Source organism: Gymnoscopelus microlampas, assembly GCF_963454915.1.
Source record: "Gymnoscopelus microlampas genome assembly, chromosome: 2".
In the NCBI taxonomy this organism is placed as follows: domain Eukaryota; kingdom Metazoa; phylum Chordata; class Actinopteri; order Myctophiformes; family Myctophidae; genus Gymnoscopelus; species Gymnoscopelus microlampas.
The window spans coordinates 56,120,034-56,144,244 of NC_139939.1; the positions used below are offsets into that span (position 1 = coordinate 56,120,034).

A 24,211-nucleotide genomic window follows, 5' to 3' on the forward strand; every position below is an offset into this window, starting at 1 on the left:
TTTTTTTGGCCTAAGTCAGCATGGTTTTGTGACTTAAGCCACATTTTTTACTGATTTAGGCCATTTTGAAAACATTTTTGCTTTTGTTTTTCGCCTAAGTCAGATTTCATCCTATTTAAACGGATTAAAACTCTTAGTTAGTTTAGCAATCTGACGAATGAGCATCTCTCCTCTTGCTTCTCTATCACGTCTTTCTTGCATCTCTCTCATCTCTCTCATATGTCTTTCATGAGCCTCTCTCCTTATACGTTGCTGCACCTCATATTCTTGCATCTCTCTCATCTCTCTCATCTGTCTTTCATGAGCCTCTCTCCTTATACGTTGCTGCACCTCATATTTAGCTTTCTCTTTCTCTAGTTCTTTCTGTAGCTCATCCTCATATATTTTTTTCAATTTTTCCTCCTCTTTACGTCTCTCCTCTTCGGTCTCTTTGAGAATCCTCTGTTTCTCTTCTTCTTTGGCTCTCTCTGCTTCTTGGAACATCTCAGTGGTGTAGTGGCTTCCTCCATTCTCCAACACCATGTTGTTGATTTTCTCCAGCAGCTCAGCGACCTGAGAGGGATCCTTGGTTTTGTTGTTGAAGACATGATAGCGACCTTCACATCTTCTGATTAATTCTGTTAGTTTTGGACTATCATTCAACATGTCTTCAACTGACTTATCTTCTTCAACCTGGTCAGCAAAGGTGAAGAGGATCATGGTGTATTTTTTGGACATTTCACCAAACCCTTCCTGAAGCATCTCCACGGTTCTCTCCTCCTCCTTTGTGAATCTTCCCAGTTTGATCACGATCAGGAACACATGGGGACCAGGAGAAGCAAAACTGATACACTGCTGAACCTCTTGAAAAGTTTGCTCTTCGCCAAACCTGGTGTCAAAAAAGCCTGGTGTGTCAATGACAGCAACATTTCTACCAGCCACTACACCTGTGACTTTCTTACAGCTAGTTGTCAGAGATTCAACGGCCAACTTTGATGGAAAAGCTTTTGAACTCAGGATGGTGTTTCCAGTGGCGCTCTTTCCAGCTCCAGTCTTCCCAACCAACACGATGCGAACAGCTTCATCATTTATTATGAGAGCTAGTGGATTAAAAGGATAATGGTTATGGTTGGTAAACACTTGAGGTTTAAATACATGGTTTTAAGACTCTATGCTATTTGTATGAATTTACATTTCATTACAGATTTAGTCCTGTCTTGATAAAGAAAAATGTGTTGAAATGCGTCTTTTCTCCTAGTAAGATACATACCTTCACCTCCCTTCTTGCTGCTTGAATCTTCACTCATTTCTGAGTTGTTGTTTTCTCTCCCTTCCCTTCAGAGAGAGAGAGAGAGAGAGAGAGAGAGAGAGAGAGAGAGAGAGAGAGAGAGAACCACCGAATTAAAATGGTTAAGAGAAGTCACATTTTCCCGTCTACATTAAAAGACAACCGGTCTCAGTGTCTTACCTGCTTCAGTACTGAAATACTAATGTACTGTAGGTGTGGAGAGAGTATAAAGTATAAAGAAGTATAAAGACAGGATATGAAGCTTCATCAATGTACAATTATCTAGCCAGTCACACAAGCAATGCAACTAATTAGATCTCCCCTTGTAAAGGGTATTGGAGCAACCGAGTTAGCGGACACCACTCAGACCTCTCAATTCTGACATGAAATATACACACAAAACTGTAAAACATATCGGAAACACATACATTTATCGTCATTTAAACACTCTCAATTCTTACCGTCAGTCTCTCGGAGCTCGCAATGGAAAATGACGCAGCAATAACACCCTGGTAACTAGTAACACTGATGCCTGCAGACAGTTCGTACTGATCAGTGAGCATCCACTCTATTTATTATGGGTTTGGTCTACCCATGTGGGTGTAACATTTTGTTGATTAATCATGACTTAATCGTGACTTGGTACTGTCTAAAATGACGCAACTCAGGCTCCAGCACTGTTCTTTAACAGTGGCTACTGTCCTTATCTGATCTAATCAATCAACTCTCTCAACACTTTCATGTGACATGTACAAAGTCCCCTGGTTTCAATAGTGTAGTCACAGCTGTAGCTTCTTAGAATTGTATTTATTTGTACTTATTATGGCTAAATATCCTGAAACATTCTGAAAATAAGATACAGGAAGGCGCTAGAAGGCCACATGTGCAGGTAACATGCCAATACAAACATCATCATAATGGATTATTCTACAATCAACAACGACCAGCTCACTGACACCTCTCCGGTGTCTTCCTGTCATTTTATAGATTATTAGCTTTCGTCCACACGTACACGGGCATTTTAAAAAACTCACATTTTTATATGCGTTTTGGGGGGTTCGCCCACACGCAAATGCATCTTTTTGAAAACTCCTGCCACAGTGTAGATTTTTAAAAACAGCGTTTATGCGTCTCATGTGGACGGCATAAACAGAGTTTTTCACATTATAAGCATGCGCAGTGAGAGTTCTCGCTCTGTCACACGCACTCATAAAATAATAATGTCAATATTACATAATAATTAGCCTATATAGCCTACGTCGTTTATTTAATATTCCTCACTGTCATTGCATATTGACTGCATACACTTGCATTATAGTAGGCTATGTTCTAATCTATAGGAACAAATTATATTCTGTAGGCCTATGAATAAACAAAATTGTGTTTGCACCGAGGAAACATTTTGCGAAATTGATGTTACTCTGTCAATCATAATTAACAATCAAATCAAGCGTGTAGTCTCATCGCTCCAGTAAATTTCATACAAGGACCCTTTCATGCTCCTCTTTTTAACCCATTACCCCAACAGGTTATGTGCATTCAAATCTTAATTTTTATAATACAAAAATGACCATTAATAGGCTAATGGGTTGTGGGACATGTTGCGCTCCAGGCGCTCATTTATCAAATATTTTCAAGTGACATAATTAGGCCTACAAGCAATTAAAATCAAGCGATTTAAATCTGACATATTTTCAATTTTATGTGTTTTATAAGTTAGATCCTTAATCATTCACCCATTTAAAAAGTGCCATAACAGTCATCAGATCTAAAATATTTTCATGGAGGGAGAGCGGTCTCTCAACTTAGCCTACAGTTAAGGATATAACCGACATAAGCGCAGGAGCTCTTCTTCACGTTGTGTGTTTTTGACCACAGGACTTCAGCAGGAGATTGGAGATAGGTTTAACTCCCACCAAACACCAGCCATCATCCATGAATGTTCAAGCATTCATTAATCACCCCATAAACGTTCAGATTATGACATTCTGGCCAGGGCAGACTATCTCTCATGAATGTGCATGGTGTCATGGGCCGGCCCTGGACAGCACTGCTTTTTATTTGCAAAACAGCAGCAGTCAGGTCTTTTCGTTTCAGTTTCAGTTTAATTTCCAATTGTATCCAATCAGGATAGAGAACTCAATCAGGATACAGATTAAACAAGTGAAATTGGAAGTGATGACACTAGGAAATGAGTAGGCAAAATTGGAACTGGAACACTATAAAAATGAAGCTTAAAAATGGCTACTTTTTCCTGATTGGCTGAGATTTTGACACCTACCGGAAAATGTATTTTCTGTTTATTAAAGAGCTGGAGAGACGGGGAGACTCCTGTTACTGAACAAACACTCTATAGCAATGAGTACCATCAGAATATAGTGCTTTAACCATACTTTCCACTTACCCTACGTTTAATTAGAATTCACTGTCGATTCTATAATATTGTACAGCGTTAACATGATTGGTCACATCTAGAGAGCAATCCTCCAGCAGCTTCATAGGAACGGGAGAGAGGTGAAAGACTCATATTTCCTTTTTGTGCTCAAGTGCAAAATGAAAAGAGGACAAACGTTTGGGTCACCGAAACATTTGTCCTCTTATCACTTTGCACTGTAGGATTGAGCATGTAAAAAAGTGCTTGGGTCTTTCACCTCAGTTCCTCTTAGTTGTTGAGACCACCGCAGCCAAAATCAACCTTATACTAAGGACAAAGCGAGGCGCGAGAGTCTACCCTGGACTCCTCAGCTCCATAAAATAATTGGGACAACTCCTACAACACTAGACAATAAACTTAACCATGGGGACCCAGCATATTAATAATGGATGTTTTACTTTTGGATTTGGATACATTATGTAAAAGTAGGCCTATATACAGTATATGAGAGAGAGAGAGAGAGAGAGAGAGAGAGAGAGAGAGAGAGAGAGAGAGAGAGAGAGAGAGAGAGAGTGAGAGATGCAAGGCACAGCTGTTTCTATGCTGTTTCTTTTGTCATTGGATTCATAAATTCAAGTTCTGTGATCAATACACATAATATTATTTGATTTAGAAACAGTAGCCTTATTGTATATATGTAGCCTTTCTGAGGTTATTGTATTATTAAATCAATGACTTATTTCACATAGGTCAGTCACTTCATGCTGGTCTTGTGGAATTAAACATTTCTAACCACTGCTAATCCTCTGATCTGCCTATGCCTACAAATGTAACTTTAGTAGTCACCATACTTTTACTGTGTTGCATTATTAGCTGTGCATATTGTTTGCGGCCAGTGCATAGAACATGTCCTCCATGGTCGTTAAAACAAGTAATAGTTGGTCAGATATTAGCCTTCAATCAGCCACTGTCTATCAGTTACTGCATCAGATAGAGTACGTTTTTTTATTGGGCCTTGCCCCCTGGTACATGATCTTGCTGTGAAGAACAATCTTATGTAAAATTGTTGCATGCAATAATGTGATTCTCTGCCAGTCTGCCATCCAACACTGCTATTCAATTCAATTCAATTCAATTTTATTAGTGTCAAATCACAACAAGTTGTCTCAAGACACTTTACATGTAGAGAAGAGACCCGACAATCCCACCCTGAACAAGCAATTTTTGCGACAGTGGCAACGAAAAACTCCCTCTTAACTGGAAGAAACGTCAGGCAGACCCTAGGTTCTAGGGTGGCGGCCTTCTGCCTCGACCGTGTTGGGGGAAAGAGGAGAGAGAGAGAGAGAGAGAGAGAGAGAGAGAGAGAGAGAGGGAGAGAGAGAGAGAGGGAGAGACAGAAAGAGATACAGAGACAGAGGAGAGACAGAAAGAGATACAGTGCAGGTAGTAACAGTAACAATAGTAGCACATATAATAGTGTAAGATATATATGATAGTATAATATAGTACAGTAATAATGTGTATGTAATATATAATGGTATAGTATAAGAATGTTAAGATAATATACAGTATATATAGTATAGTGGTATAGTGTAGTGTAATAGAAATCCACGGTCGTGCTCCATGGAGAGGCCCGGTCCGCAGTCACAGTCTTGAGCCGCAGCTGGGGGTCCGTAGTGACAGTCCATGGACCTGCGACGTGGGAAATAAAAGAAACTCCGGGGAGCGGGTCCCCGGTTGTAGAATTAGTGGCAGCCCTTACTAGAGCGTGAATCCGTACAGGGTTAATTACGATTGTACCATTGTACCATTGGGACACAAACCCACACAACCAAAGGGAGGACGAGAAGAGAGAGGACGAGAGGAGAAGGGGGGGGGGTGTGCAGGGGAGGGGAGAGAGGAAAACTATAGGGTGACTGAGTCTATACACTTCGGCTATAGGCTTTATCATAGAGAAAGGTTTTTAGTCTAGTCTTAAATATACAGAGTGTGTCTGCTTCGCGGACTGAGACTGGGAGAAGGTTCCACAGCTGAGGTGCCTGAAACTTAAATGCTCTGCCTCCTGTTCTAACTTTTTTGACAAACAGTTCCACACTGAGGCTCTTTGCGCTCCATTGCTCAAACAATGATGCAATTATCGGACCTCGTCTAAAGACAAATTATTGACACATATACAATACCACAGCCACAATACTAGAGGGAGCGACAACAACGATCTGGTAACACCCACCTATAAAACAAACATGGGTAAATTCTCCTTCTACAGCACTGCCACCCAAGTGTGGAATGCCCCGACCTCGTCCCTTTAAAAAAATGACTTTTTTGGTGTTATCCTTTTAGACCAACTGTATGACTTTACTTGTGCTGTTGCATTTCTGTCTAATAAAGTATTCAATCAAATACATGTAGCTCAGATTGTAATCCTGACATGGCATGACTCAGTCATTTTACTCACACAAATGCTTAGTATACAGTATGCATGTGCACGTGTCCAACAACATACCGGTACATACTTTTTGGGGTTTATGCAATGCCAAATCCCCACATGTCACATTCTGCTTCTTACCAGGTACTTTGGTCTAATGCCAAAGAAAACAATCTACTCATATGGATCTCAGGAGCCACTTGGGAACATTGTGGATCCAATATAAATATCATCCAATATAAATCTTGGACTCATGTGGCCAGCCTGTCACATCAGTTGTCAGTAACAACACATATGGATGAATATGAGGTACACAACATACAGCCCAGGGGGCAGGACCCGGCCCTTTGGCCATCTCAATCCGGCCCGCCAAGTCCTCAAAGAAAAACTAAATGACCCCCCCCCCCCCCAAATAATGTACATTCCAAAAGGCTGCCGTATATTAATGGTTTTGAGAAAGAATCGACTCCAATTAATAATAATTAATATTTACCATTTGAGTACTATACTGTACCTGCATTTCTCCATCTGTATGTACTCAAATGTTTATGTAACAGTGAAACAGTCAACCTTGATTCCACAACATACAGTATGTTCCATAACATAATGGAATGTGTTTTATCAGTGACCTATGGAGTGGTTCATATCAGATAAGATAAGATATTGTATTATATTAGACTGTATTGAGCACTTGGAAAAGCGCTATAAAAATGCAATTTATTATTACTGTATAAATTCATAGGCTAATTTAAAACTTGATACGGCATTGACGTGGCTTTTTTTATGTAAGTAATCTTTTTGTTGTAAGGCCAGAGTACACCAGAGTGATACAGTACAGCACAGCTGTACAAAACTGAGCAATTTTCAGGAGCAACATTTTGTAACTGGACATTCTTGTTGTGAAAGCAAGTACCTTCTTGTAAAGTAGTCTGGTATGTCTGCCAAATTCATGCAGTTTTAACATAATTTAGCACTACGTGTTTCAAGTTTCAATTAAATTGTACACTTTATGGCCCTTCACTCACTTTATCCAAGTCAGTATGGCCCTCTGGAAATAAATGTCGCCCACCCCTGCTCTACAGAGTGCATGCTGCTGTCCAGAGGACTTGTGGTCCAGTCCCCAGCGTGTCCACTGTTTCCCAAAGAGCATTGAGTTCCTCTCCTACCATGAGGCCCTGGGTATCTCCTTGACCACCATCTCATTGTTCGGAAAACTTATCTGAGCCATTGTCCTGGAAATCTTCATCTATCATCGAGACACTCCCATGGTGCGCGCCAACAACTCAGAACTCAGCTTCCAACTTTTGCTGTCACTCATATTTTGTTTCATGTGTTCGCTTCTGTTCATCGGCCGTCCCAGGTTATGGACTTGTCAGCTGAGGCAAGCAGCAAGTGGGATCAGCTTTTTGCTGAGTGTCTTGTGTATCCTGGTAAAGACTATGGTGCTGTTGGCCGTGTTCAAGGCCTCAAAGCCTGGGGACGCAGACATTATGAAGTGGTTTGGTGCCATGCAGCAGAGAGGAACAGTTCTGGCTCTTGCTTCTATCCAGGCAATAATTTGCAGAGCCTGGCTTGTGTCTGCCTCACCAGCTCCTCATAAAAACACACAATACCAAAGTGATAAGATTAGTGTGTGTGTGTGTGTGTGTGTGTGTGTGTGTGTGTGTGTGTGTGTGTGTGTGTGTGTGTGTGTGTGTGTGTGTGTGTGTGTGTAAGGAGGAGTAACACAAACCAGGGTCTTACTTGCTAAATTAAACCTAAATTATTAGCATACACTGTTAATTATATAATATAATATTGAACAGTGTTTTGTACTTGTGAATTTCAACAAATCTTGTTTTAAGCTGATCAGCAGAATGAGATGATCTGTCCTCTAGAGGCCAATCCTGGAGCTGCTCTATAAATAGGACAAACAACCATAGATTTAAAATGGAATTTATTTGCTTTGGAATTTGGATAAATGAAGAAAATAAACAGTGTAAGAGTATATGTATATGTATATGAGAGATAACCTTATTGTTTCCTTCTCTTGAAATATTTTCTTTCACATGATCAGGAGAACATTGTAATGACCATTAAACTCAATAACCCACCTACTGTATCTACCAGACTCCCTCCCCAGTCAGAGTTCAGAGTCTGAACTTATAAGGTTGCCTACCCCTGTTGCAGTGACTTAATATTATTTCCTGTCTCGTGTTGTACTTTAGGTTTTGCAGTGTTTATTTTGTAGTGTCATCCTACTGTTTCCTGTTTTGCTTAGTTAGTTTGCCTGTCTTGTCTTTCCTGTCCTGTAATTAGCAAATGTGATCACCTGTGTCTTGTTCAGTTCCAACATATCGTGTGTTGATTGTACTTATGTTCACCTGTGTCTAGTTGGTCTTTTGTCAATATATACCCTCTGTGTTAAAGGGATTCTAGGCAACATTAAGCCTACATTTTCTCTCTATCAGCCACTATATAATGATGCTGGGGTGTTTTCCTGCATTGAAACACAGTCGTTTTTCTGAAATCCGTATTTTCCCTACAGTTTATGTAAGGCTTCGTCCACACGTACACGGGTATTTTCATAAACGCAGATATTTCGTTTTCGTTTTTGAAAACCTCCACGTCTACACGGCCCTGTTTAAAAAAATCTCTCTGTCCACACGACAACGGCTAAACGTTAACGGCTAAATGCAAAAACTCCGTTTACCGTGTCCACACGGGAACACATAGCCGGAGTTTTTAAAAATCTACACTGTGGCAGGAGTTTTCCAAAAGATGCGTTTACATGGAGCAAAAACGCGTTTGCGTGTGGACGAACCCCCCAAAACGCATATAAAAAGCTACGTTTATGAAAATACCCGTGTACGTGTGGACGAAGCCTTAGTCCGGGACGTAAATTAACGCACGCATGTGTGCGTCCGTGCGCGTCCGTGTGAACTGTTCCGAGTGAAACCGAATGGAACCGAGTGCAGCCGACAAAAATGGAACGAGACGCCATTGTTTTCTGTGGGCAGTTTTAACTTTTTACTTTCAGTTTTAAAAGCTCTCAAACTTCTTTTTTGAGGCACGGAATCTACTTTTAAGAGATCGCAAAAATCAAAGACAGCCATTTTTTCTTCTGTTTTATGAGTGTTTTACATTTAAAGTAGGTCAGACTAGGTGTACAGTATGTGAAAGATAAAAATGTCATTATTACCTCCAAAATCTGTGATGTAGTCTACATGAATGTCACTGAATAATTAAGAGTATTTGTGGAATATTCTTAAAAGGAGATTACTTTATTAGATTACTGCACATATTGAGACATTCATGAACATGAACACAGCGTTCATTATCATGAATTACAGGTACTGAATCCTTCATTTCAACAAGTAAAAGTGTGCTCTTAGACTTAGTGAGATGTGGTAAAAACAAAACACACTAGTAACAACACAATATTAAATTATCTACTAAGTCACAAACAATAATATAGAACAAGTATTTCACTTGTATGGACATATTATAGTTAAGAAAGCATAAAAGCAGGTTGTTGTCTCTTGTCTCATACAACCCACTGTGCTCTTATCATGTTCATCATTCATTCCCAATATTCATTTATCAGTGATGGACCAGCAAAGCAAGAACAAAAATCGTCACCTTGCTAAACTAATGGCCTAAGTCATTTTTTGAGGAAAATGATATTTTTGCCTAAGTCAGCTCCTCACGACACTGGCCACCTCTGGTAAAATCGCCCAACTCCTAATTGAAAAGGATCATGCTGTTCACTCCCCTTTTAGTACAATGGCCTAGCTCCCTAGTGTGACTTAGGCCAAAATAGGCCTTTTTTGGGCCTAAGTCAGCATGGTTTTGTGACTTAAGCCAAATTATTTACTGATTTAGGCCATTTTGAAAACATTTTTGCTTTTGTTTTTCGCCTAAGTCAGATTTCATCCTATTTAAACGGATTAAAACTCTTAGTTAGTTTAGCAATCTGACGAATGAGCATCTCTCCTCTTGCTTCTATATCACGTCTTTCTTGCATCTCTTTCATCTCTCTCATCTGTCTTTCATGAGCCTCTCTCCTTATACGTTGCTGCACCTCATATTCTTGCATCTCTCTCATCTCTCTCATCTGTCTTTCATGAGCCTCTCTCCTTATACGTTGCTGCACCTCATGTTTAGCTTTCTCTTTCTCTAGTTCTTTCTGTAGCTCATCCTCATATTTTTTTTTCAATTTTTCCTCCTCTTTACGTCTCTCCTCTTCGGTCTCTTTGAGAATCCTCTGTTTCTCTTCTTCTTTGGCTCTCTCTGCTTCTTGGAACATCTCAGTGGTGTAGTGGCTTCCTCCATTCTCCAACACCATGTTGTTGATTTTCTCCAGCAGCTCAGCGACCTGAGAGGGATCCTTGGTTTTGTTGTTGAAGACATGATAGCGACCTTCACATTTTCTGATTAATTCTGTTAGTTTTGGACTATCATTCAACATGTCTTCAACTGACTTATCTTCTTCAACCTGGTCAGCAAAGGTGAAGAGGATCATGGTGTATTTTTTGGACATTTCACCAAACCCTTCCTGAAGCATCTCCACGGTTCTCTCCTCCTCCTTTGTGAATCTTCCCAGTTTGATCACGATCAGGAACACATGGGGACCAGGAGAAGCAAAACTGATACACTGCTGAACCTCTTGAAAAGTTTGCTCTTCGCCAAACCTGGTGTCAAAAAAGCCTGGTGTGTCAATGACAGCAACATTTCTACCAGCCACTACACCTGTGACTTTCTTACAGCTAGTTGTCAGAGATTCAACGGCCAACTTTGATGGAAAAGCTTTTGAACTCAGGATGGTGTTTCCAGTGGCGCTCTTTCCAGCTCCAGTCTTCCCAACCAACACGATGCGAACAGCTTCATCATTTATTATGAGAGCTAGTGGATTAAAAGGATAATGGTTATGGTTGGTAAACACTTGAGGTTTAAATACATGGTTATAAGACTCTATGCTATTTGTATGAATTTACATTTCATTACAGATTTAGTCCTGTCTTGATAAAGAAAAATTTGTTGAAATGCGTCTTTTCTCCTAGTAAGATACATACCTTCACCTCCCTTCTTGCTGCTTGAATCTTCACTCATTTCTGAGTTGTTGTTTTCTCTCACCTTCAGAGAGAGAGAGAGAGAGAGAGAGAGAGAGCGAGAGAGAGAGAGAACCACCGAATTAAAATGGTTAAGAGAAGTCACATTTTCCCGTCTACATTAAAAGACAACCGGTCTCAGTGTCTTACCTGCTTCAGTACTGAAATACTAATGTACTGTAGGTGTGGAGAGACAGAGGAAGTATAAAGACAGGATATGAAGCTTCATCAATGTACAATTATCTAGCCAGTCACACAAGCAATGCAACTAATTAGATCTCCCCTTGTAAAGGGTATTGGAGCAACCGAGTTAGCGGACACAACTCAGACCTCTCAATTCTGACATGAAATATACTGTACACACAAAACTGTAAAACATATCAGAAACACATACATTTATCGTCGTTTAAACACTCTCAATTCTTACCGTCAGTCTCTCGGAGCTCGCAATGGAAAATGACGCAGCAATAACACCCTGGTAACTAGTAACACTGATGCCTGCAGACAGTTCGTACTGATCAGTGAGCATCCACTCTATTTATTATGGGTTTGGTCTACCCATGTGGGTGTAACATTCTGTTGATTAATCATGACTTAATCGTGACTTGGTACTGTCTAACATGACGCAACTCAGGCTCCAGCACTGTTCTTTAACAGTGGCTACTGTCCTTATCTGATCTAATCAATCAACTCTCTCAACACTTTCATGTGACATGTACAAAGTCCCCTGGTTTCAATAGTGTAGTCACAGCTGTAGCTTCTTAGAATTGCATATATTTGTACTTATTATGGCTAAATTTCCTGAAACATTCTGAAAATAAGATACAGGAAGGCGCTAGAAGGCCACATGTGCAGGTAACATGCCAATACAAACATCATCATAATGGATTATTCTACAATCAACAACGACCAGCTCACTGACACCTCTCCGGTGTCTTCCTGTCATTTTATAGATTATTAGCTTTCGTCCACACGTACACGGGCATTTTAAAAAACGCACATTTTTATATGCGTTTTGGGGGGTTCGCCCACACGCAAATGCATCTTTTTGAAAACTCCTGCCACAGTGTAAATTTTAAAAACAGCGTTTATGCGTCGTCATGTGGACGGCATAAACAGAGTTTTTCACATTATAAGCATGCGCAGTGAGAGTTCTCACTCTGTCACACACACTCATAAAATAATAATGTCAATATAATAATTAGCCTATATAGCCTACGTCGTTTATTTAATATTCCTCACTGTCATTGCAAATTGACTGCATACACTTGCATTATAGTAGACTATGTTCTATAGGAACAAATTATATTCTGTAGGCCTATGAATAAACAAAATTGTGTTTGCGTCGAGGAAACATTTTGCGAAATTGATGTTACTCTGTCAATCATAATTAACAATCAAATCAAACGTGTAGACTCATCGCTCCAGTAAATTTCATACAAGGACCCTTTCATGCTCCTCTTTTTAACCCAGCACCCCAACAGGTTATGTGCATTCAAATCTGCATTTTTATAATAAAAAAGAGACCATTAATAGGCTAATGGGTTGTGGGACATGTTGCGCTCCAGGCGCTCATTTATCAAATATTTTCAAGTGACATAATTAGGCCTACAAGCAATTAAAATCAAGCGATTTAAATCTGACATATTTTCAATTTTATGTGTTTTATAAGTTAGATCCTTAATCATTCACCCATTTAAAAAGTGCCATAACAGTCATCAGATCTAAAATATTTTCATGGAGGGAGAGCGGTCTCTCAACTTAGCCTACAGTTAAGGATATAACCGACATAAGCGCAGGAGCTCTTCTTCACGTTGTGTGTTTTTGACCACAGGACTTCAGCAGGAGATTGGAGATAGGTTTAACTCCCACCAAACACCAGCCATCATCCATGAATGTTCAAGCATTCATTAATCACCCCATAAACGTTCAGATTATGACATTCTGGCCAGGGCAGACTATCTCTCATGAATGTGCATGGTGTCATGGGCCGGCCCTGGACAGCACTGCTTTTTATTTGCAAAACAGCAGCAGTCAGGTCTTTTCGTTTCAGTTTCAGTTTCATTTCCAATTTTATCCAATCAGGATACAGAACTCTATCAGGATACAGATTAAACAAGTGAAATTGGAAGTGATGACACTAGGAAATGAGCAGGCAAAATTGGAACTGGAACACTATAAAAATGAAGCTTAAAAATGGCTACTTTTTCCTGATTGGCTGAGATTTTGACACCTACCGGAATTTTTTTTTTCTGTTTATTAAAGAGCTGGAGAGACGGGGAGACTCCTGTTACTGAACAAACACTCTATAGCAATGAGTACTATCAGAATATAGTGCTTTAACCATACTTTCCACTTACCCTACGTTTAATTAGAATTCACTGTCAATTCTATAATATTGTACAGCGTTAACATGATTGGTCACATCTAGAGAGCAATCCTCCAGCAGCTTCATAGGAACGGGAGAGAGGTGAAAGACTCATATTTCCTTTTTGTGCTCAAGTGCAAAATGATAAGAGGACAAACGTTTGGGTCACCGAAACATTTGTCGTCTTATCACTTTGCACTGTAGGATTGAGCATGTAAAAAAGTGCTCGGGTCTTTCACCTCAGTTCCTCTTAGTTGTTGAGACCACCGCAGCCAAAATCAACCTTCTACTAAGGACAAAGCGAGCGAGGCACGAGAGTCTACCCTGGACTCCTCAGCTCCATAAAATAATTGGGACAACTCCTACAACACTAGACAATAAACTTAACCATGGGGACCCAGCATATTAATAATGGATGTTTTACTTTTGGATTTGGATACATTATGTAAATGTAGGCCTATATACAGTATATGAGAGAGAGAGAGAGAGAGAGAGAGAGAGAGAGAGAGAGAGAGAGAGAGAGAGAGAGAGAGAGAGAGAGAGAGAGAGAGAGAGAGAGAGAGAGATGCAAGGCACAGCTGTTTCTATGCTGTTTCTTTTGTCATTGGATTCATAAATTCAAGTTCTGTGATCAATACACATAATATTATTTGACTTAGAAACAATAGCCTTATTGTATATATGTAGCCTTTCTGAGGTTATTGTATTATTAAATCAATGACTTATTTCACAAAGGTCAGTCACTTCATGCTGGTCTTGTGGAATTAAACATTTCTAACCACTGCTAATCCTCTGATCTGCCTATGCCTACAAATGTAACTTTAGTAGTCACCATACTTTTACTGTGTTGCATTATTAGCTGTGCATATTGTTTGCGGCCAGTGTTTCGGCGAAACCCGTCGTCGGAGAAAAGGTCTGTCGGATTATCGCATGCCTCCCAAATTGAGCACGCACGCCGTGGCTACTGTGGTGGCGAGATGTGGTGTGTCGGTGTTGTGTTTACTCGACAACAGAGCTCTGGGTATAGCGTCAGTGGCGGGGCGGAAGTCAGTCCTCAATTATATAAGTAGATGTGTTCGCTTCTGTTCATCGGCCGTCCCAGGTTATGGACTTGTCAGCTGAGGCAAGCAGCAACTGGCATCAGCTTTGTGCTGAGTGTCTTGTGTATCCTGGTAAAGACTATGGTGGTGTTGGCCGTGTTCAAGGCCTCAAAGCCTGGGGGCGCAGACATTATGAAGTGGTTTGGTGCCATGCAGCAGAGAGGAACAGTTCTGGCTCTTACTTCCATCCAGGCAATAATTTGCAGAGCCTGGCTTGTGTCTGCCTCACCAGCTCCTCATAAAAACACACAATACCAAAGCAGTGGCGTAACGCAGAATCGCGGGGCCTCCCCGCGGGAGTTTCACGTGAGGCCCACGCACGCGCGCGTGCATGTGCGTGCACAACCTGAAAAAAAATCGGGTCTAATTCGGGTCTAATTCGGTTCTATCCCGTCCCTGGGACCCATCTAAAAGACCACCCTTGGGTCCCAGGACCCATTACATTGAAAACCTAGCAACATCACTGACCCTCTGTGTTAAATATTTTAGAAGTCGTTTCAGTGCATGTTCTTTGTGTGCCTTAGTTGTTGTCAGAGTTGGCAGCTTCATTGCGTCATGCGTTGTGGTGTTCTTTGTGAACATGACACATTTCAAGCAGAAATCAAAGACAGCCATTGTTCTTCTGTTTATGAGTGTGAAGTGTAAAGTAGGTCAGACTAGGTGTACAGTATGGGAAAGATAAAAATGTAATTATTACCTCCAAAATACATGAATGATGGGACTATTTCTTGTAAATGCTGTGAGGCAGAGTGACAGATCAGGGTTATTGGTTATTGATAACTGTTTGTCTAAAACCCTGTCCCTAAAACCAAAAATAAACGTGGGCAAGCAGCATTTAGTTTTTATGCACCACATACTGTATCTGGAACAAACTCCCTGAAAACTGCAGGTTCGGCTGCCACTCTTATTCATTTTAAAACACAAATAAAGACCTTTCTGTTTGCTGCTGCCTTTAATTGAGTTACTGTATTTGAAATGTTTTTCTTTTTGTAAAGCACAATGAATTGCCTTGTTGTTGAAATTTGCTATACAAATAAAATTGCCTTGCCTTGCCTTACCTTTACCTTGCTTACTGTAATTCGCTCTGGATTAAGAGCGTCTGCTAAATGCCTAAATTGTATATGGTCTCAAGTGCTTATCCATTGTACGTTCTTGGAAAGTAAATGTTTAGGTACCATACAATGTTGCTGTGCATTCTGTCTTGGTAACGGCTAAGGTCTTCAATTGCACTCCGCCCTGTCTGTCTGTCTGTCTGTCTGTCTGTCCATACATGCAACTTCTGGCAGTGGCACTCTTCTTCTTAACCTTTGAGTCCATTTACCTGCCACTTCAAACTATTTTATGAGCACACAAGATTCATGGATTGTATTGTCACGAGTTCTGGCAACACTTCAGTCAGTGAACTCTTGCACATGAAGTCTTTTCAACCGTGTGGACGAAAATAAAAACATAATAATAAACAAGATCAAAGTAGTGAAAATAAAAGCAGATTAGCAAAAAAAAAAAAAAAGCACATAGCACATGCTGTGAAATAGGTTAGAATAAAAATAAAGGTGAAAATAAGATTTCTTCTACACATCTTATAGGATGTAATCCTAAACCGTTAAATATATAAATACATGACTTTAAATATAAAGCACAAGTCACAAAAGTGGCTCATTAGTTATGGTGAACTGTGCATAATACTTAGCATTTATGTAAAAACAAACGTGTCACATCGCAACATGTTGTGAGCTTGTAGATCTGCTATTTTCAAATAGCCAATAGGTTAAAGTGCTCATGTGGCCTATAGTCGTTTTTTTTTGTCTTGTTTTCAAATACCTGGTTGCTTATTTCTCTCGCAAAATCTGGCACTGCTCCAGTTCCATATGTGTCTATTTGGCTATGGTAACTGCATTCCCTGATAGCCGTCTGGACCTTCACCCTACTTCTCTAGTCCTCCATGGCTGGCCAGAGGTGGAAAGTTAACATTTATTTGACAGATTTAGTTACAATAGTTACTTTGCAGATTTAGATTATTATTTGTATTACAAAACATACATTATCCAATTAAGCCTACAATTACAACTACCATGTACAGAAATTATACAGAAACAAAATGTATACAATACAAATACAAGCTATACGTAAGAGGTAATACTATCACAAAAAGAGGCAATGTTTACATTTATTTGACGTGAAATCAAATGTGACAACCTGCCCGAGAAGTCGAGGACTGTCTGGTGGTGATAATCTTTAGGTCACTGCCAGTGACTTTTAGGTCGTTTCAGCCAAGTCATATTTTGTCAAAGTGATCAGTGCCATATTTCTTATGCACACTACCAGTAAAACTTTAGTACCTCATACTCATCGATAGGTGTATGTTACTGACGACTGATGTGACAGGCTGGCCACATGAGTCTGAGATTTATATTGGATAATATTTATATTGGATCCACAATGTTCCCAAGTGGATCCTGAGATCCACAAGAGTAGATTGTTTTCTTTGGCATTAGACCAAAGTACCTGGTAAGAAGCGCAATGTGACATTAGCAGGGGTGAATTGTGGCATTGCATAAACCCCAATAAGTATGTACCGATATGTTGTTGGACACATGCACATGCATATACAGTACTAAGCGTGTGTGTGTGTGTGTGTGTGTGTGTGTGTGTGTGTGTGTGTGTGTGTGTGTGTGTGTGTGTGTGTGCAGTCAACTTGGGAAATCCTCACTGGAACCAAAAGGGTTAAAAAGTCGGGCTGATTGACAGAGTGGCAGCTGTCTGAAATCATTCCCAATCACTAATCAGCGTCGCTACACTATAAAGCACCACACCCGAAAGGAGCCTGTAAACCAAACCACAGTGGAAGAGAAGGGAGAAGGAGGAGAATCCTCCAAAATCCGCCATTGTTGCAAACAAACAAATGTGTGTCCTGCAACAGCAACGTCGCGCAGAACATCAAGCAGCACTGGTGCAGCCATAAAAAGCTGGAGAGGCAGCCGGTGAGAGACGAACTGTTTGTTTGTTTAAGAGTCATAAAACTTGCCGTTTGTGGCGCACGTTACAACGTGCGTTCTAGTTCAATGTCAATTGTTTGTTTGATGTCCTCAAGTTAAAGCAACATGATTGTTGTTTTAAAAACGAATGTGATTTGTTTATTGAGAAATGTAGATTGATAGAAACAGTTTAAAGGCTGCTAAAATTCAGTCTATTATATTTGCATTTCATATGAGACTGCATTTGTTAAAAACAGTTTAAAAACCTAATTCATAAAAAGACACTAAGAAAGTAAAAACAATATTCACAAGTGTTAAAACATATATGTAAAGCATTTATATTTTGCATTTATTATTTCATGTGCATTGTATTTACAGTAATTATGTTTTATTTTTCATTTAAAGGTTTTTCACCTATACTTACCTTACAACCTTACAACAACTATACACTACCTGCATAAGCTGTACTGCAACAACAAAAACTAAAGTAAAGAAGAACTAAAAGGAAAACCAAAGTTGTGGTCATTGTATGAGTGAAACCCAGTTAAAACCTCCTATGGACTGTACCATCCCTTTCAAGTGGGGAAACTGCAAATATACTAAATAGCTTGACAGTGTGAGTGAAATGACATGGCATGAGTCATGCCATGTTGGGATTGCTATGATTACAATCTGAGCTATGTAGGCTATAGGCCTATTTGATTGAATACTTTATTAGTCAGAAAAGCAACAGCATGCGTACAGTCAAACACTTGATCTAAAAGGATGAACACCAAAAGTTTTTTTTTTTAAGGGATGGGTCGGGGCATTCCACACACACTTGGGTGGCAGTGCTGTAGAAGGATAATTTACCCATGTTTGTTTTAAAGGTGGGTGTTACTAGATCGTTGTTGTCGCTCCCTCTAGTATTGTGGCTGTGGTATTGTATATGTGTCAATAATTTGTCTTTAGACCGATAATTGCATCATTGTTTGAGCAATGGAGCGCAAAGAGCCTCAGTGTGGAACTGTTTGTCATAGCAGTGTTGGATGGCAGACTGGCAGAAAATCACATTATTGCATGCAACAATTTTACATAAGATTGTTCTTCACAGCAAGATCATGTACCAGGGGGCAAGGCCCAATTAAAAAACGTACACTATCTGATGCAGTAACTGATAGACAGTGGCTGATTGAAGGCTAATATCTGACCAACTATTACTTGTTTTAATGACCATGGAGGACATGTTCTATGCATTGGCCGCAAACAATATGCACAGCTAATAATGCAACACAGTAAAAGTATGGTGACTACTAAAGTTACATTTGTAGGCATAGGCACATCAGAGGATTAGCAGTGGTTAGAAATGTAGGTTTAATTCCACAAGACCAGCATGAAGTGACTGACCTTTGTGAAATAAGTCATTGATTTAATAATACAATAACCTCAGAAAGGCATAAGGCTACTGTTTCAAAATCAAACTAGAAAAAGTGCTCCTCGGAGCACAGGTCTCCGCCAGGTCAGGTAGGTTATTGTGGGGCAGCAATGTTGGGAATTCGGCAATCAGGATGTAATATGAAAAATCGGACGGAACCATCTTGACCACTTGACTATAGAGATAATGGGTACCGATTTGCATGATGTTTGGACACTATTTGTGGGAGTAATACAAAAAAAACGTAGTGCGAATGTGCGAGCAAAGTTTCACTGCAATCGGACACTGCGTTCATGATTTGCGGCATTTAGTTCAAAACGGGCCACTCCTGCAAACTTTAGATGTCAATTTTAGTCAATCAGGATGGAATATAAAAAATCTAACAGATCCGTCTTGATCACATGACTAGAGAGATCATGTGTACCGATTTGCGTGAAATTTGGATAAAATCTGAAGGCTTACAATAAAAAAATGTGTTTTACATAAGTGGGCCTCCTGGTGGCGCTATAAAAGGCAAATGTGAAAACTGTAGGGCAAAGGTTTTTCCTTCGCCTCTAGAGAGTGTGCATACAAAGTTTTACACAGATCGGTACAGTTATAGGCAAAAACACAAATTGGCCTTTTATAGCGCCACCATGAGGCTGATTTTAAAATGTTCAAGTAGCATTTCTTCCTTGACGTAGTGGGAATGTGCGTGTGAAATGTCACGGAAATTGCATGCTGTGTTCATGATTTGAGGCATTTTGTTCAAAACGGAGCACTCTTGCAAACTTTGGAAGGCAATTTTAGTCAATCAGGATAGAATATGAAAAATCTGAAAGACCCGTTTCGTTTAATGACTATAGAGATACTGTGTACCGATTTGCGTGATGTTTGGACAAAATATGTAGGAGTACTGTCAAGAAATGCGTTTTGCACAAACCAGCCTCCTGGTGGCGCTATAACAGGCCCATGTGAAAAGTTTGGGCCAGAGGTTCTGCTCTGGCATCCAGGGAGTGTGTGCACAGTTTCGCTGCGAGTAAGCCAACGATGCCGGAGATTAGCTGTACACAGACAGATAGAATGACGGACACACGGACGGACGGACGGACGGACGGACGGACGGACGGACGGACGGACAGGGGGTAAAACATACTCTCTCGCCATGCCTTTCGGCCTGGCGGAGACAATAATATTATGTGTATTGATAACAGAACTTGAATTTATGAATCCAATGACAAAAGGAACAGCATAGAAACAGAGCTGTGCCTTGCGTCCCTCTCTCTCTCTCTCTCTCTCTCATAATGTATCCAAATCCCAAAGTAAAACATCAATTATTAAAACTAGAAGCTCGGCCGCCCTTTGGGCGGCCGAGGGTCTAGCCCTTCGGGTGGCCGAGGGTCTAGTCGGGGACCGGCCTACACAGGAACGATGTAAATAGGGAATGAATGCTCCACCCTTTAAATCAAACCCCATTAGACCTGTTGTCATAGGACCCGTTTTGGCCATCTGTTTGCCTGTGTCCATTTATGCCCATCTGTGTGTGCATTTATGCCCATATATGGAGCTATCTGTGTCTGTGACTAAGCGGATAGGGAACTGTCGTCTAATGAAGGTGAAGGGAAGCTCACCTCTGTCATAGTGAGGTATGCTTGGTAGGAAGATTGTTTCACCCCTGTTTGTGCCTACTGCAATCTCACACTGACTGTCCATCATTTGCATTACCACCATTCTGGTGCCATTCTTGAGAGTGCGGTCAGGACCTGATTGCAGGTTTCTAAGCAGCATGACTGGTGCGCCTACTTTCAATTTGAGGTTATGATCAGGGATTCCAGAGGGTGTCAGTGAATTGAGTAATTCCACAGTCACGTAATCCTTGTGGTCGTCCTCCTGAATTGAGTCGGCTGAAAGGTAGACTCTCTCTTCTGTAGGTAAGTCAGCCAAGCATATGTTGTTGATTTCTCGGATGTCATTGTTCAGAGGAGTGTATACAGTGCCTTTGAGAAGGTTGTCTTTGTTGATACATCCATTTTGCGAACAGTCAACAGATGTTGACTGTTCCATCTGCTCCCCAGGAACACTGTCTCCTCCTCCGTCTGCTCCTCCTGTCTGGCCAGCAGATGTTGACTGTCCCATCTGATCCACAGCAACAGCCTTATTAGCTTTCCATTTCGCATCCCAATCGAGTTTTGTAATTCTTTGGTTCATTTTTCTTTTTTCCTGCTCCAGTTTTTGTATATAAAGAAGGACTTGAGTCGATGTCTTGAAGGCCTGCTCCTGCAATTCCTTCCGGCTTTCCATGAACTTGCACTGATAATTTAGAAGTACCAAGTTGTTACGAATTATTTCTCCTTCACCGGGGTTTAGCTTTGGTAGCTTTTCTGGAGTACTCATTTTTTTGAGAGCTGCTTATAGACTATATGCAGAGGTCTGTCAAGAGTGCTGGACTTAGCTTAGAAGCCGGCTTATATACTTTCAGTCACGATGCTGGGTACCCATGGTTAAGTTTATTGTCTAGTGTTGTAGAAGTTGTCCCAATTCTTTTATGGAGCTGAGGAGTCCAGGGTAGACTCTCACGCCTCGCTTTGTCCTTAGTATAAGGTTGATTTTGGCTGCGGTGGTCTCAACAACTAAGAGGAACTGAGGTGAAAGACCGAGCGTTTTTTACATGCTCAATCCTACAGTGCAAAGTGATAAGAGGACAAATGTTTCGGTGACCCAAACGTTTGACCTCTTATCATTTTGCACTTGAGCACAAAAAGGAAATATGAGTCTTTCACCTCTCTTCCGTTCCTATGAAGCTGCTGCAGGATTGCTCTCTAGATGTGACCAATCATGTTAACGCTGTTCAATATTATATATTATAGAATTGACAGGGAATTCTAATTAAAGGTAAGTGATATTTTTTGGTTAAAACAAAAAGTATTTTGTTAAAAGGTTAAAGCACTATATTCTGATAGTACTCATTGCTATAGAGTGTTTAAGTAACAGGAGTCTCTCCAGCTCTTTAATAAACAGAAAATAAATGTTCCGGTAGGTGTCAAAATCTCAGCCAATCAGGAGAAAGTACCCATTTTAAGCTTCATTTTTATACTGTTCCAGTTCCAATTTTGCCTGCTCATTTCTTAGTGTCATCACTTCCAATTTCACTTGTTTAATCTGTATCCTGATTGAGTTCTCTATCCTGATTGGATAAAATTGGAAATGAAACTGAAACTGAAACGAAAATGCATTTTCTGTTTTATAAAAAGTTGGAGACAAGGAGACTCCTTTTACTGAACAAACACTCTATAGCAATGAGTACTATCAGAATATATAGCTATTTAACACTTATTTCAACCAAAGAAAATCACTTACCCTACCTTTAAGGTTGGATGAACCCTTTCATTTAGTAGATTCAACTTTGCATTGTCAGGTTATGTCGGTTATATCCTTAACTGTAGGCTAAGTTGAGAGACCGCTCTCTCTCCATGAAAATATTTTAGATCTGATGACTGTTATGGCACTTTTTAATGGGTGAATGATTAAGGATCTAACTTAAAAAATTGTAAATATGTTAGATTGTTTTTAAATCGATTGATTTTAATTGCTTGTAGGACTAATTATGACACTTGGAAATAATTGATAAATGAGCGCCTGGAGCGCAACATGTCCCACAACCCATTAATAACCTATTAATGGTCTTTTTTTTATTATAAAAATGCATTTGAATGCACATAACCTGTTTGGCTGCTGGGTTAAAAAGAGGAGCATGAAAGGGTCCTTGTATGAAATTTACTGGAGCGATGAGTCTAGACGTTTGATTTGATTGTTAATTATGATTGACAGAGTAACATTAATTTCGCAAAATGTTTCCTCGGTGCAATCACAATTTTGTTTATTCATAGGCCTACAGAATATAATTTGTTCCTATATAACATAGCCTACTACAGTACAATGCAAGTGTATGCAGTCAACATGCAATGACAGTGAGGAATATTAAATAAACGACGTAGGCTATATAGGCTAAGTATTAAATCATATTATATTATATTATATTGACATTTCTATTTTATCTCACTGCGCATGCTTATAATGTGAAAAACTCTGTTTATGCCGTCCACACGACGACGCATAAACGGTGTTTTTAAAAATCTACACCGTGGCAGAAGTTTTCAAAAAGATGCGTTTACATCACACCAAAAACGCGTTTGCGTGTGGGCGAACCCCCCAAGACGCATATAAAAAAATGCGTTCATGAAAATACCTGTGTACGTGTCTAATAGCCTAATAATCTATAAAACGACAGGAAGACACCGGAGAGGTGTCAGTGAGCTGGTCGTTGTTGATTGTACAATAATCCACTATGATGACGTAACGGTGGAGTTTGTATTGTTCGTTACCTGCACATTTGGCCTTCTAGCGCCTTCCTGTATCTTACTTTCAGAATGTTTCAGGATATTTAGCCATAATAAGTACAAATATATGCAATTCTAAGAAGCTACAGCTGTGACTACACTATTGAAACCAGGGGACTTTGTACATGTCACATGAAAGTGTTGAGAGAGTTGATTGTTTATCAGATAAGGACAGTAGCCACTGTTAAAGAACAGTGCTGGAGCCTGAGTTGCGTCATTTTAGACAGTACCAAGTCACATGATTAATCAACAGAATGTTACACCCACATGGGTAGACCAAACCCATAATAAATAGAGTGGATGCTCACTGATCAGTACGAACTGTCCTGCAGGCATCAGTGTTACTAGTTACCAGGGTGTTATTGCTGCGTCATTTTCCATTGCGAGCTCCGATAGACTGACGGTAAGAATAGAGAGTTTAAACGACGATAAATGTATGTGTTTCTGATATGTTTTACAGTTTTGTGTGTATATTTCATGTCAGAATTGAGAGGTCTGAGTTGTGTCCGCTAACTCGGTTGCTCCAATACCTTTTACAAGGGGAGATCTAATTATTTGCATTGCTTGTGTGACTGGCTAGATAATTGTACATTGATGAAGCTTCATATCCTGTCTTTATACTTCCTCTGTCTCTCCACACCTACAGTACATTAGTATTTCAGTACTGAAGCAGGTAAGACACTGAGACCGCTTGTCTTTTAATGTAGACGGGAAAATGTGACTCCTCTTAACCATTTTAATTCAGTGGTTCTCTCTCTCTCTCTCTCTCTCTCTCTCTCTCTCTCTCTCTCTCTGAAGGTGAGAGAAAACAACAACTCAGAA

General features: G+C 40.1%; 1 protein-coding gene across 1 annotated transcript; it reads right to left on the minus strand.

Moving 5' to 3' along the window:
- Positions 1-111: 111 nt before the first annotated feature.
- Positions 112-11,157, minus strand: LOC311055937 (GTPase IMAP family member 8-like; the record flags this gene model as incomplete). The annotated part of the gene is made up of 3 exons (XM_084072217.1): positions 112-1,079; positions 10,120-10,950; positions 11,121-11,157. The coding sequence occupies 3 exons, from the start codon at positions 11,155-11,157 to the stop codon at positions 112-114; spliced, it is 1,836 nt and encodes a 611-aa protein (XP_083928343.1).
- Positions 11,158-24,211: the final 13,054 nt, after the last annotated feature.